Source organism: Xenopus laevis, chromosome 8L (genome assembly GCF_017654675.1).
Source record: "Xenopus laevis strain J_2021 chromosome 8L, Xenopus_laevis_v10.1, whole genome shotgun sequence".
NCBI lineage: Eukaryota > Metazoa > Chordata > Amphibia > Anura > Pipidae > Xenopus > Xenopus laevis.
The window spans coordinates 66,319,997-66,335,258 of record NC_054385.1 but is presented as its reverse complement, the minus strand read 5'-3'; the positions used below and the strand labels follow the sequence as shown (position 1 = coordinate 66,335,258).

Here is a 15,262-nt window from a genome sequence, read left to right as displayed (position 1 = left end):
CGGAGGGATTTGTGATCTTTCAGGGAAGCTTAGTTCTCCTCAGCAGATAGAAACTACAGAGACCACAGTCCCCAGTGCACTACTTTCTCCCATGTGGAGTCCCAGGGTCTAGAAATACAAACCTGTTAGAAAATAGTAGAGGTGGAGAGGTCCCAGGAAGCTTCTATTTCCTACTTATACAGTTTGGGTTTTTTTTTAATTGATGAACTCTTTTTTTTTTTTTTAAAACACTGATTAGCACAAGCAATTTTTTAATTATAATTAAATTATCGAATCACTGGCAGCCTGAGGTTGCATTTTGATTAGCACTAGCACTTTAAATTCATTACTAATTCATCGGTTTATGACAGAAGCTTTTTCCTAATAATTTATTTTCATTCATGAATTGACATATATACAGCATGTAACGAACTTGGCATGCGATACATACAGCAATGACAGCGCAAATGAAATTAGCACTGGCACTTTAATTGATTGAATTTCATTGTGGGACTACATCAATTACAACAATTAATGAATTAATTTAGCACTTTGTATGTTTATTGGTATTTATTGGCACACAGTACTTTGTCAGTGAAAATTGAATCGGAATTGGATGGTGTTGGAGAGCAGGGGGGTTACCATCTTTCCTCTATCTTACAATAATTTTCATCAAGTAATTCATACCTCCAACTCTCAGAGAAGCAAGTTCTGGGTAACTAACTAGGTTCTGTCTTTCCTTAATCGGGTTTCCAGATACATATCTGTACCAATATATTTTCTGCAGATGAAAAAAAGTATTCATTACTGAAAACCCCCCAAAAAGCAACGATTCTTTAGAATTTTATTTAACCACAACTGGAAATTGCAGGAATACACTTTAACAGGACTAAAATCAAAATTGTGGGCAAATAATACACTGAAACAGACATCTTTCATTGTCGATGGAAGGAAATAGGGTTTATGGGGTGTGCAGACCCCATGTATAATCCATATAATAGGAAAGACTCAACGCATAGTCTTCACAGGACTTTTAAAGTTGCTGGCTGCTTGTAGCTGAAGCTGGTATGCCATAGGGTGAATTTTGAAGCCATATAACCTAGAGAAAAGAAGGAGAAACAAAAAATATTAAATTTAAAAAGAAAAATATTTAAAAAAATAGAAGCTCTTATAAGCATACCTCTGCATCAGGAGAAATGAAAGCAGCAAATTAATACATTTCTGTATACAGATGAAGCAAACCAAGGTATATGACCCCCCCCACTACCTTCATGTATCACAGCTACAAAACACACTGATGCTGGGAGTCACAGCTTCCACCTGCTCCAAAACTGACAAACCACATGCAGTGGATGCTTCATCATACTTTGTCACAAATAGGTTTTATTACTTTTTCTTGCAGTTTTTTTTTTTTTTTTTAAATATAATGGTTTGTGCTTCTTCAACCAAACATCTAAGCCCTACCGCCAACAATTTAATCCTGCTGCTTGTCAGTGTTTTGCAATTTGCTGGATTCAGCCAGTTAACACAACATAAGTGTTAGTTGCAGCAGGGAGAAAAAATGTTAAGGAACTGACAAACCAACATACAAACTAAGAAAAAGTATAAATCCTATTTGTGAAACACATTTAACTTTTAGTATGTTATAGAATGGCTAATTGTAAGCAACTTTTCAATTGGTCTTCATTATTTATTTTCTATAGCTTTTTATTTATTTGCCTTCTTCTTCTGACTCTTTCTAGCTTTTCAATGGGGGTCACTGGCCCCATGTCAAGTCAAGAGTGAGTTTATTGTCATTTCATCCATATACGTTTGTACAGTACACAGTGAAACAAAACAACATTCCTCTAGGACTATGGTGCTACACACAACATAGATGTACAGGACAACAGACAAAAAGTGTAAGTGCAAAAATATGCAACTCCTGCAAGACAGGACAGCACAGTGCAGGGACAGGACAAGTGCACACTCAGCAGATAAAATATGTTAAGTAAATAATGCTAAACGTCAGACATGATGGGTGTATCATTGTGATATGATAGTAGGGAGAACATGATAAAGTACAGACGTACTCATGTAAAAAACAAATGCTCTGTACAGCTACAAATGTATTGTTATTGCTGATTTTTATTACTCATCTTTCTATTCCAGCCCTATCCTATCCATATTCCAATGCCTTATTCAAATCAGTGCTTGGTTGCTATAGTAATTTGGACCCTAGCAACCAGACTGCTGAAACTGCAGAGAGGAGAGCTGCTGAATAAATAGCGAAATAACTCAAAAACCACAAATAAAAAAAAAATGAAAACCAATTGCAAATTGTCTCAAAATATCACCCTCTACATTATATTAACAGTTAATTTAAAGGTGAACAACACCTTTAAGGAAATAACTATTTATTTAATAAAATCAATAATTAAAAGGTCTATCTGCAAGTTCATACCATGGACAATTCCAATTTAAGATCATTTTGCCCAAAAAAATTAAAAAAAATGTTTCATGGAGTTGAGCCATAGCTTGAAGCTTGTGTCTCTTGATAAACTGTATCATCATGATATACTTTTCATAACAGTAATCAATAAAAAGCATGGAAATGTATAGAGCAGATATATCTATGACACCAATAATGTGTATGGAGGCTAGCCCTGTCTTTTTCCTCATAGGCAGAATACACAGATATAGGCTTAGGACAACGTGAAGTGGCATTAGTGCAATAAAAGTAGAATATGGTTTGCCCCTTGTGCTTCTCTTTTGGCTCTATTTTCAAGGAATGACTGTTCTCTTCAACAATTACCTCTGGCTAAATAAATGTCTGCTCAGTTTGAATTTATCCCTTGAGAATAACAAAAATCATCAAGATTGAGAGTACTCTTACCTTGGGACAAACTGATTGGCTGGCCTCTTAGGCCTATACTCGGGGTGAACCATAAACAGCATGTGTGGAAATCCAGTGCCAAAATATGCTCCATCAGTGTGATGATGGCGTGAGGATTTGGGGGTGTAAACATCCATACACTTAGGACAATACAGTTTTACCATAGCTTCCCCAGGAATATCTGAGAGACCTAGTAAAATATAAGAATAATGTTGCGTTAACCTAAAATACAATTATATACATTAGATTCAACTGCAAGCTCTACAGGATGGGCATCCTTCCTTTTGTGTGTTGTAACATACGAAGACAGATTTATCAATTTTCAAATGTAAGAAGAAAACACACTTGTGGAAATGGAATCAATCACAAACAACCACCATATTTTACCATTTATTTTCAACAATGTGGTAAGATCTCGAATGTTTAAATAAATGTAAACAAAAAAAGTTGCCTGAAATATTTACATACACATCTTATTGATTTATAAAGCAAGTTCTTTTCCCCTTAAATAGTAATTATGAGTTTCAAAATTCAAACAGCTTAATTTGCATTTTTCTCAAATTGTGGAGAAAGCATGACCTCGTACTTCAATAATCAATTGTGAATTTAGAGCAGCCCAAGTCACTCTAGAGCCAAATGCTCAGATTACAATGGCGGGAATACAGTCCAGCAGGGCAAGGACCGTATGAACAAGCCATTGAAGCCCTCAATTGACAGGAGAAATTAAACCTGCCCGATTTACATCTGACCAATTTTCAAGATGACGGCATATTGCAGATTCATCTTGACCTGCTCTAACTAACAAACTCAGACAGGCTCGCTCGTCATAAAGTAAGGGCACCACAACCACAATGTCATTACCTCCAGTGAATAATGCTCTTACTGCTCAGTGTGGAACACTGCACATATTGGCCAGTGCAGGAGAGGGTTAGGTTGGCTGGGAATTTATTAGAAAGATTGCAGAGCTAGGTTCAGCAATGATCAGGGAAGCGGGTACATTTGCAGAGAAGCTGCAATGTGTGTTTTTCATATGCATAAAGATAAACAAACCCTACACAATAAAATTACTCGGGGGGTTCTTATTTAAAAAGGCCCTCAGGTGCCTATATAGTGCTGCACAATCACTGCAATAGTGTTTAAAAATGGAATAGGCCTTTTTGGTTTAATAAATATACCAATAGCTCAAGGCCTTTTTTCCTTTGCATATGGACTATTATTTATTATTATTAACATATATTTAGCGCCAACATATTACACAGCGCTGTAAAATAAATGTGTTTATGCAAAGAAATCACATGAATTACATACATAGCACATACAGAGTTACATACATAACCAGTACAAAAGGTGAGGAAGGTCCCATGTAAAAGAGCTTACAATCTAAAGGGGAAGGGAATAAGACACAAGGTGTGGGAGAGGGCAAGATCAGAAATAAGCAGTTGATAACTGTACCATATGTACATACTGTACCATTTGGCTAAAAATAATGAGGGTAGGCTTCTCTAAAGAAGAGATCTTTTGAAAAGCAGAAAGGTTGGGAGAAAGTTGGACAGACTCGGTAGGTCGGTAGAAGAGTGTAGTAAGTGATTGGGTGAGTATCTAGAAATTAGTTCAGAGATGGAGGGGTGGGGCAGAGTTATAAAGTGCTTTGGATGTCAGGGTCATTAGTTTGAATTCTATTCTGAAAGGAGCGGACAGGCAGGAAGAGACCCGTAGCGCAATAATTAGCGAGTAACCCAGATAAAGGTTCATTTTACACAACAAATTAATACTATGGGGTATCAAGTATGATGGAATATAGAAAGAGAAAAGAGACAAAATAATTAGAGCAAGTCATTTGTTGGCCCTGCCATAGACTACTTACCAATAGGTAGCATGGGCTGGTTCTCACAGTATACTCTGGGACAGTAGCCAAAATCTCCCTGTTGATATTTCTCCAGCTGCACAGAGATACATACAAAACGCATTGAAAAAAAAAAAAAAAAAAAAATACAATACAATTTTTACATAGATTAGTGTACAGCTGTAGTAGTTATACTACTTTGACTAAACAGAGTATCTAAAAGCTGAATTTCTTTGTCTTTACCATGAAATAACTTTTGGAAACCTGAAGGTTAAACCCCACTTTTAAATTAACGGGAAGTGCAGCAGCAATCTCATAACATAGATAATTATCTTTGGAGGTAGGGGGCAATTTTGGGTCAAGCCCAGTCAAAGAAGCAACAGTGGAAGGGAAAAGTCTTAAGCCGTGTATAGTCACTTGCAGCACATTCTGATTTCAAACCAATAACTAACTGGTTATTTCAGAAAAATACGAACTACATGTGCCAGAATATGTGGGGAGGTATCAGTCAGTACAAAATGCAGCCCTTGCATTCTGCTTTTAGAGGCCAAACTCTGCATGCAAGCAGTCTCTAGGATGCTTGATCACTAAACCATATGCTTTTCCAAGAATATGGCCATGCTTCTGCTGGGAAATTGGACATATGAAAATATCTTTAAAGTCATCCAGCCAGTGTTCCAAAAATATATAGGGCATCTCACTACAAACACCATCCTTGCTGGGTGCCCAGGATTACTAAGGAGTGTATATAGGTATTATCCCTAAATTTCTACGTGGTCCTTAGGCCGAGTACCCCAGTTGTGGTTCCAGGCACCCTTAAAGAGGCAGCCCCAGTCTGCAAACCACAGGTTTGTACTGAAGTGAACACGTTGTCATATAAGGGTCAGAAAGTGGCAAATACAGATCCTTGTGTGCAACATCAAAACATTAATCGTAGTTTAATATTTCCTAGTTATGGCCCAATAATCCAAATCTGATCAAGATACACAGTTCTTGCTGTCTTACAGACTAAATATACAACCAAAGGTTTCCCAGTTTCTAAAGGATAGGCTCATTGCTTTACTGAGTGCCATATTGCCAATGCATAAAATACTTAACGAAATGAAGCCCAAATGCAACAACATTGTAACATTGCACCATGGAGGCCAGCACCAGTCCATATTACCCACAGCCACAATCATTACAGGGAGATCAAACTACCAACAGTTGGGAATGTCCCACAACATACAGAGTAAGCCAGCAAAGAATTGGAAGTGAAACAAGTTGAAGCTCTCCTCATCCAATCGACTGGGGAAGAATTTCAGTACTACTTCTTACTTGGGCTAATAAATGTAATTAAAGAAAGCATTGATGTGGAAATCAGCTTGCTAGTACTTAAGCATGAAAACGTGCATGTCTCTAAGCATTTTATATCCCAACATGAATCAGCAATACTGTTCTAAATTGATACGTTTAGTTGATACGTTTCTTATCATTGTCCCTGGTGAGCAGAATCTATGGGTTTTATTAAAGGTAACGGCTATATCTGATACAATAGTTGCTAATACTCCAGAGATGCTGCTGAAAAATGTATGAACTACATGTTCAACATTCAATGTTCAACTAAACATTGTAAAAATGTAAGAGTTTAGAGTCTGCACCTGAATTTCTGAGCTGACAGAGACAGAAGCCTTAAATTTTGAAGTTAGATTTTGGAAAAATCGTAAAAGATAAAAATGGAAAGTAATTAAAAAAAGTCTTTATTTCTGGTGAACATATCAAGAATACATCTGTGATATTAGGGTCTCCAAAAGTACATTGATTACTCACCACAAAGGGGAAGAGGCCCAGGTGCACCGCCCTGAGCCCTCAGCACGGGGAGCAGACAAACCGAAAAACCAATTGGGAGCAGGAACTCAATGAAGGCAAACTTCCACCAGGCAAATAGTTCAAATTGCAGAAAGTTTCAATAAACTTTCAATAAATCAAACTTTCTTCACTTTGAACTATTTGCCTGGTGGAAGTTTGCCTTCATTGAGTGCCTGCTCCCAATTGGTTTTTCGATTTCTGGTGAACAATCTGAAAACAATTGAACTGAAAAAAAGTTTTGGAAGGTGAACAACCCCTTTAAGAAAATGCAACAGTGACCCTTAATCGTGACTCAACCCTAAGGCTGCCAAAGAAAATATCTCTATTATCATCGCTCTCACCATCTGGGCAATGCCACGATTAGTCAATATGTAACGGGCATGGATCAGTCCATATAACATCTCTGCGGCTTGTTCAATTAGGTCACTTTGATTGGGATTATCTTCCAACTCCTCATCTGCAAGAGAAGCAGAAAAACAAAAATTTAGATATGGTTTAAAAGGGACTGTTTTTTCACATACACGTAGCATGGGCCAAAGACAGCTGAGCCAGCAAATAAGATGCATATTGATCTCTTACACTTTTATATAAAGAGCAGAAGATTAATATGATGGATGGGAAGAATTTAAAGATTGCCAACATTGTGCAAATAGAAAAATTGTTACACGACTTCTGTTGGTGCTATAATTAACATTCTAATTCCTAATTCAAATATCTAGCAGAAAACTGCACCACCTTTCAAATAAAGAAGTGTTAAAGAAAAACGGAATGCAATATACAGATAAAAGTTCGCTATCCCCACAACAGACACAAAAAAGGTTTGGCATTTCTAATTGGGGGAAACAGTTGTAAAGCACAGTTGGATATAAACAGCTTTAATAAAAAGTTAAAGTTATAGATCTATGACAGAATGGTACAATGGAAAATACTCTCACCAGGTTCTAAATCCAGTATCATGTCCAGTGCCTGTCTATAGTGTGGGACCTGCTCATTGAGTCCTGTCAAGTTAAACTTATCCTGGATATAGTCTTCATCCACCTACAAGAGAAAGCATGTCAGGACTAGAAAAGGGAAAACATGAGCCAACCACCGTTATAAAACTAGATTTAACATAAAAGGCTGCCTTTTTATGGGCAATGACGAATGGGTGTTTTGTTGTGGAGATAAAATGCTGGAAAATTCCTTTCAATTGCAGACAACATTAATTGGCACAAATTGTGTAACTGTGCAAAAAAGGCTTTTTACACCCACTGAAGTAAAGGACTCACCTCACAGAAAAATTCATTGCCTCTTAAACCACAAAACCAACTAATCCAGGATACCTCCTCCGAGCTGCTCATTTTCTAGCCTGTGGAAGGAAAGAGAAGATTTTATACATGGAAAATGGCAGTGACCCAAGTAAAGTAGATGGTCAAAATAGGTGTAAAGCAGTAGTCGCCAACCAGTGTCTCATCAGCAACATGTTGCTCACCAACCCCTTGGATGTTGCTCCCAGTGACCTCAAACAGGTGCTTATTCATTCAATTGCTGGCTTGGAGGCAAGTTTTATCTGCATATAAACCAAATCTATGGCCAAACAGCTTCAAGTAGGCTGCCAATGCAAAAAGGGCTACCAAATAGGCAACCATGTCCTTTATTTGGCAACCCCCAGGAACTTTATTCATGCTTACATTGCTCCCCAACTCTTTTTACATTTGAAATGTGGCTCAGGGGTAAAAAAAAAAAAAAAAGGTTGGGGATCCACAGAAATGTGGTAAGAAATGAAATTCAGTAAAGGCGGAGTAAAAAATTAAACTAAAAAGGGCAGAGACACACGTGGAGATTCGGGGAGATTTAGTCACCGGTGAAGTTTCCTAGAATCCAAATCGCTGGTCACTTTGATTGGGATTATCTTCCAACTCCTCATCTGCAAGAGTAGTGGAAAAACAAAAATAGAGAGGCGGCTTCGGAAAGCAAAGCTTTCCGAGTGCCATCCGGCTGGTGATTTAGATCCTAGCCGGCGGGAAGGCAGTTTGGGGAGATTAGTCGCCTGAAGAAGAGGCGATTTGTCACCCGGCGACCAATCTCCCCGAATCTCCACGTGTGTCTCTGCCCAAAAGGGGAAAAGAAAGAGAAGGGGGTGGGGTAAGATCAGTTGACAGAAGGGACAGTAACATGAAAGGCCAGAAGGTACCACTGGGGTATACAGACAAGGAATAGAACAGAATTCTGGTACCATATGATCAGAAGGGAGATAAACATGGGACCCATAAGGCCTAATGGGAATAAAAGGTAAAAAGAAAGCAGTGGTATCAAGATAAAGAGCTGACAATTAAATGTGCCCATGGTGCAGTGGGAAAGGTTAATTTACTGAGATATTATAACGATTCCCCAACATTATAACGATTCCCCAACATTCCCCCCGAATGTCTCCTCTGTGCAGTGAAGAAGCTTCATGATAAATAATAACATTATACATTAACAGAGGAAAACACCTCAGAATGTCGCCTTTCTAGCAGACAGTGCTGGGACACATCTGATGCCGACCCCCACTGTACTGAGCTGGAAGTAGATTGCAACAAACTAGGTCTTCCGGAGCAGCCGCTTGTGCCCCTCCTCGCCTATAAACCCGGACCCCTAATCCGTAAAACTGGGCGCACACTGTCGCTTCAACCAGCGCGTCAAGAGCAATAAAGCGCAGCGCGACTACAGCGCTCCCACCCCCAACAACACACCGCATCATGTGATGCAAGGGGATCGGATACACATAGATAGGATTACAGCTCAGTACAAACACAAAACATACTCAGAGTAGAAACAACATCCAGAACAAAAGCTCTTGTCCCCTATACAGTGTGTGTGTGTGTATGTATGTATGTATGTATAGGCCCGTAGAGTTAGGGTGACGCCAGGCGGGGGTGATGGAAGGCCCAGGTCTATAGTCTACAATTCCGCTCCAAACAAACACGCTGGAGACACAAGACACATCCGACGTACAATGAGGGATTAAGGAAAAACAACCGGAATACACAAGGCAGGTTCTCTTTAAACCACCTACCTCCCCGGTACCACTGTTTGCCGTTTATTCGGAGGAGGCTTTGAACCGGCAAAATTTCACCGTAGCTCAGTAGGCCGGTCCCCTTAATGCGCAAGCGCATAACCAGATAGAAGCCAGCAGACCGGAAGTAATCATATCCTACTCCGTTATGGGAAATGTAGTCCTAGAGACAAAACCCTGCACCGGAAGTGCTTACCTTTGCTTATTTGAGCGTGGGAGACTTTGACAACTAATGCGTTATTTATTATGTACCTTATAGCTGTAGGATTGAGTGAGACCTTACAGTTGCTTATTTAATAGCGTTATGTATAGATTCTCACAAACTGGCATTTTGGAGTTTGCAATATTGCACTCTTAAAGGGGTTCACCTTCCAAACACTTTTTTCAGCTGAGAGGTGGTTTCAGATTGTTCACCAAAATTAAAAAGCCCCTTTTCAGTTACTTTGCGTGTGTTCTTTTTGACCATGTTTCCAAAAAAATTGAATGTCCCTCCCTGACTCTGGAGTTTTAGCCTGACAGCTCAGTATTCAGGTGCAGATTCTGAACTGTTACAATTTGCTATATTAGTTGATACATTTCTCTGCAGCATTTGTGGAATATTAGCAACTATTGTATCAATTTGAGCAGCTACCTTTATCAGGGTTGTTCACCTTCAAATTAACTTTTAGTATGATGTAGAGCAGGGGCCCAGGAGCCAAGCCCAGTGCACAAAAAAAGGGGCCACGCCGGTGTCCAATTTGGCGCACCTAGTTTTTACGCACTGGGCTCGGCGCGTCCAAATTTGCTGCTGACCCCCGCCGCCCACCGAGCCCGCCCCCACTGAACCCGACCCCTGCCGCCGACCCCACTACCCCAACCCCCGGTCCAACCATGGACTGATTTAAATAAGAGACTGGAATATGAATAGGAGAGGACCTGAATAGAAAGATGTGTAATAAAAAGTAGCAATAACAATAAATGTATCGCTTTACAGAGCATTTGTTTTTAGATGGGGTCAGTGACCCCCATTTGAAAGCTGAGAAGAATCTAAAGAAAAAGGCAAATAACAAAAACAAAAAAAACCTATAAAAAAATAAATAATGAAATCCAATTGAAAAGTTGCTTCGAAATGGGCATTCTATAACATACTAAAAGTTACTTTAAAGGTGAACCACCCCTTTAATGAAAGTGGTTTTAAAAAGTCTTTATTTCTTTATAATAAAGCCAAGTTTCATGTAGTTCAGTTTGAACTGTGTGGTGTTGGGCAAGGCACACCCAGTGTCAAATAAAACCTGGAGCTGTACTGATCTGTCATCAGAGATGTCCTATCCACCCTATTTATTTATCATGCTTCCACACAATGTTTAAAGTGCTATTATAATACTAGCTGAGGTACCTTGAATTACCCAGGAAATTTGATATTCCATCTTAAAATGAATAATAAAGCACTCTGCCTTGCAAAACATTTGGCCTACTAAGTAATTCTTCAGTACTATGGAATTCCATTATTCAAAAATTCACTGCTGGTTGGACTGGCCTTCTGGGATACTGGGAGAAATCATTTCCAGGATGTGTGGTGGCATAGGTGGGGTTGAGATCAGGGCACCTCAACGTGGTGGGCCCTGCTCCCTGGCAGGGCAGCAGGAACCCTGTCTCCATTGACCCCACTCTCTGTCTTGGCTGTGTGTCAGTGGGAGGTGGGGTGATAGGAAGGGCATCTAGTCCTGGTGAGTCTTGCTCCCTGTCCAAACTGTGAGGCATGGCGCGAATTTGCCCGAATTTCCGTGTTTGCCACCAGCTAATAAATATGCTGCGAAACTGCTTTTTTTCGTGAATAGTTGCCCGCATAAAATTGTTGCTAGTCAAAATCATTCAGCCCCAATTTAGACAAAATAGCCATGCATATAAAAATTGTCGCTCGCATCAAAATTGTTGCGCGTTAGAATTATTTTGACGCCCATTGACTTCAATGCGTTTCAGCATATAGATTAGACAGGATTCTACCAAAGTCCACAGGCTGTAATAAAATATGAAGGGACTGATCATTCATATGGTACTCAAGAAATATAATCACTATGCGCTTCCTATATTAAATAATATCCCACCAACCAAAAGCTTTCCTCACAGCAGTTTGACTTTAAACCCAAGGAGTCCTGTAGAAGTCTCTAAGTACAGGCAGATGGAAGGCAGATACATGGTAATTTGCACCCCTCTTTGGCATACCGGATCCCCTCAGTACTCCACCTCAAATAAAATACAAAGGGGCAAATTCACTAAGCGCCGAACGCTAGCGTCAATTCGCTAGAATTGGGCATTTTCGTTACTTTGCAAATTCACTAACGAACTTCGCACCCTTACGCCTGGCGAATTTTCGCTACGGAAGTCCCAAAAAACGCTGGCGTGTTTTCTATATTATGGGTGATAGGCTGAAAAAGATCGAAATTTTTTTTAGGGCTCCCCTCCTTCCCCCCTACATTTCCATGGCAACTTACCTATACAGTGGGCACATGTGTAGGGCAAAATAAAATTTTTATTTGATGTTTTGAAGGTTTTCTAGGCATTTGTAGTGCTGATACGTATTCCTCCATTGAAATTTGAATTTGGCGCCTTATGCAAATTAACCTTTGCTAGCGTAACTTCGCTTCACTTAGCGAATCAACACTAGCGCAACTTCGCAACCTTACGCTACCCCTGTGCGCAACTTCGGATTTTAGTGAATTTGCGGAGCGCTGGCGAAACTACGCCTGGCGAAGTGCGGCGAAGCGCGGCGAAGTTGCGACTGGCGCAACTACGAATCTTAGTTAATTTGCCCCAAAAGGAGAGAGAGGCTTCTATGTACAGCAAACACTAACTCCCTGCTAGATTATTACTGACAGGATCGCTAATGTTTAATCGCGTGTAATTAAGAACCGGCTCAGATGTTAATGGCGGTCCCGTCTCTCAAACCCTTGTAGCGAAACTTGTTTCACACGTAACAGGAGCGTGTGAGCAACATAGCAAAGGTGCCAAAGCAGTGGAACACGAGGACGCTGACGATACCAAAACAAGTTTTGCTACAAGGGTTTGAGAGACGAGACCGCTATTAACATCTGAGCCGGTTCTTAACCACACGCAAATTTAGTAAATAACCCCCTAAATTTCAAAAAATTTGAGTTCATTGTAAAAAACTAGAATTTTTTTGTTTGTTTGTTTTTTTTACTTGGAAATTCAAGTTTTGCCTGAAAAATACCCTCAAAATTTTTGGTGGAAAAGACAACAAATAAATCTGCCCCTTATTGTAATATTTTAAAGGGTAGTTTTTTAGTGTCAGTATCACTTTCCAGGTAGTCACAAAGTTGTTTTCTTAAAGAAGGCACATACTCCCATATAACGTAATGTTCTCGTCTCAGCACTTTTGCTATTTACACTAATTACAATTTTTTTTGAGTTTATGATATCATGAATGTGTATCTTGAAGCCCTTTCCCAAAGAGAACAGCAGGGGGCACTCAGGTTACACTTTCATGATATCTGCAATGTAAAGTTATGGGAGATTATAAATTACCTTTCAAATTAATTAATTTCTTACGTTTCCCATACTCACCCTTGAGAGAGACTGGCACTGATACTGAGAGTATGTTTAGAATTTCTGATATAAAGCAAGACAACGCTTTTATTACTAAACTTTTGTTAGAAAATAGAAACAGCCATAAGTACCGGCTAATAGAGCATAAAACTGGCAATAACCTTTTCCAAAACATTTTTACCAACAAAAATGTACCCAGTTCTTGCTGACACATTTACATAGTACTTTACAGGTATTGTTCATATTTCACATTGGTTCATACTTACAATGTAAGGTCCCTAGATTATCTATACAATATAGGGTTAATTTTATCTGTACTAACATGAACTGACATTAACCTAAATCTATGATCCACTAAAAGGTGTCAATTTTATTCATTACTAGGGACGTATTAGATCAGTGTCGGACTGGCCCACTGGGATACTAGGAAAACTCCCAGTGGGCCAGGTGTCAGTGGGCCTCTTGCTCTTAACATTTGGTTTATTTCAGGCCATTCTCTATTTCCTAATAGAAAAAAAATTAAGAATAGAATGTAGTATTGTAGAGATAAAAAACTAGAAGAATAAAGAGGTTGAGTGAAGAAAGATGGAATAATAGGATCTAGGATTGGTTTGCAATTTTCCCAAAATTTCCCAGCACTTTTCTCAAAATACAAATGCATTCGAATCTGAGGGTGCCAATGTTTTTTTCAAATATTGCATTTGCTCATTTTGCTCATATTTGAATATACAAATTAAGAGTTTGTATTTTGTTAAGTATCAGTCCAAATCTAATTTTGCAGATATACTACAAAGTATAGTTACAAAGATAAGACAAAGACAAGAGACCCTCTGCACTCAACCCATTATCAATATATTAAAGGAAAACTATACTCCCAAAATGAATACTTGAACAACAGATAGTTTATATCAAATTAAGTGGCATAATAAAAATCTAACCAAACTGGAATATATATTTAAGTAAATATTGTCCTTTTACATCTCTTGCTTTGAATCACCATTTTGTGATGGTCTTTGTGCTGCCTCAGAGATCACCTGACCAGAAATACTACATCTCTAACTGTAACAGGAAGAAGTGTGGAAGCAAAATACACAATTCTGTCTGTTAATTGGCTCATGTGACCTAATATGTATAGTTTGTTTGGTTTGTGTGCGCCGTGAATAATTTTCTATTTATGAGTACCCAATGGCACATAATACTAAAAAAGTATATTATCATAAAAATGGTTCATTTTCCTTTAAGGACATCACAACATCTTTTTCCTTAAGCTACTAAAAAATGCCTTATCCTTTAAACAAAACAGTGATTGTTTGTCCATATATTGCAATATATTCATGCTGGCCAACTACGTCAAAGTCATCCCTGGTCTGGCCAGTCCTAAACTCACTTTTATCTGATTCATTAGAGGGAAAACATGTTTTTTTTTTAAAAAAAAATACATCATTTAATAGTGCTACCTCAGCAGACTTCTGCACTGAAATCCATTTTTCAAAAGAGCAAACTGATTTTTTTTATATTTGATTTTGAAATATGACATGGGACTTGACATATTGTTTCCCAGGAGCCCCCAGTCATGTGCTCTGATAAACTTCAGTCACTCTTTAGGGTCTGGCCACACGGGCATATTCAGGGAGATTAGTCGCCAGGCTTCAAATCTCCTCTTCTTCGCGGTGACTAATCTCCCCAATCTGCCTTCCACTGCTTTCCGCCGGCTAAAATGTATATCGCCTGGGGGCGGAACGCTTAATTTTCCGAAGTCACCCAAAGTTTCCTTGTGAGGCAATTACAGGCGACTTCGGAAAACTAAGTGCTCCCCGTGCCTGTCCCCAAGCGATTTATATTTTAGCTGGTGGAAGGCAGATCGGGGAGATTAGTCGCCGCGAAGAAGAGGAGATTTGTCGCCTGGCGAATAATCTACCCGAATCTGCCCGTGTGGCCAGACCCTTACTGCTGTACTACAAATTTGAGTGATATCACCCCCCCCTAGCAGCCTAACAACAGAACAATGGGAAGGTAACCAGATAGCAGCTCCTTAACACAAGATAAAAGCTCCCTGTTAGATCTAGGAACAGCACTCAATAGTAAAAATCCACTGCAACCCCATTCAGTTACACTGAGTAGGAGAAACAACTAGTAA

The 15,262-nt window shown here is 39.2% G+C and overlaps 1 protein-coding gene across 3 annotated transcripts; it reads right to left on the bottom strand.

Annotated features, from left to right (window-relative positions):
* Positions 1-809: 809 nt before the first annotated feature.
* On the bottom strand, positions 810-9,738 carry csnk2b.L (casein kinase 2 beta L homeolog). 3 transcript variants are annotated; one of them, XM_018230156.2, is made up of 7 exons: positions 9,583-9,738; positions 7,814-7,893; positions 7,481-7,583; positions 6,887-7,002; positions 4,719-4,794; positions 2,855-3,044; positions 810-1,078 (listed from the first exon to the last, which is right to left on the bottom strand). In XM_018230156.2, the coding sequence occupies exons 2-7, from the start codon at positions 7,883-7,885 to the stop codon at positions 988-990; spliced, it is 648 nt and encodes a 215-aa protein (XP_018085645.1). In that variant the 5' UTR covers positions 7,886-7,893; positions 9,583-9,738; the 3' UTR covers positions 810-987. The 3 variants fall into 3 exon arrangements, with proteins under 3 accessions (XP_018085645.1, XP_018085647.1, XP_018085646.1); XM_018230158.2 differs by lacking the exon at positions 9,583-9,738 and adding an exon at positions 9,331-9,381; XM_018230157.2 differs by lacking the exon at positions 9,583-9,738 and adding an exon at positions 9,020-9,236.
* Positions 9,739-15,262: the final 5,524 nt, after the last annotated feature.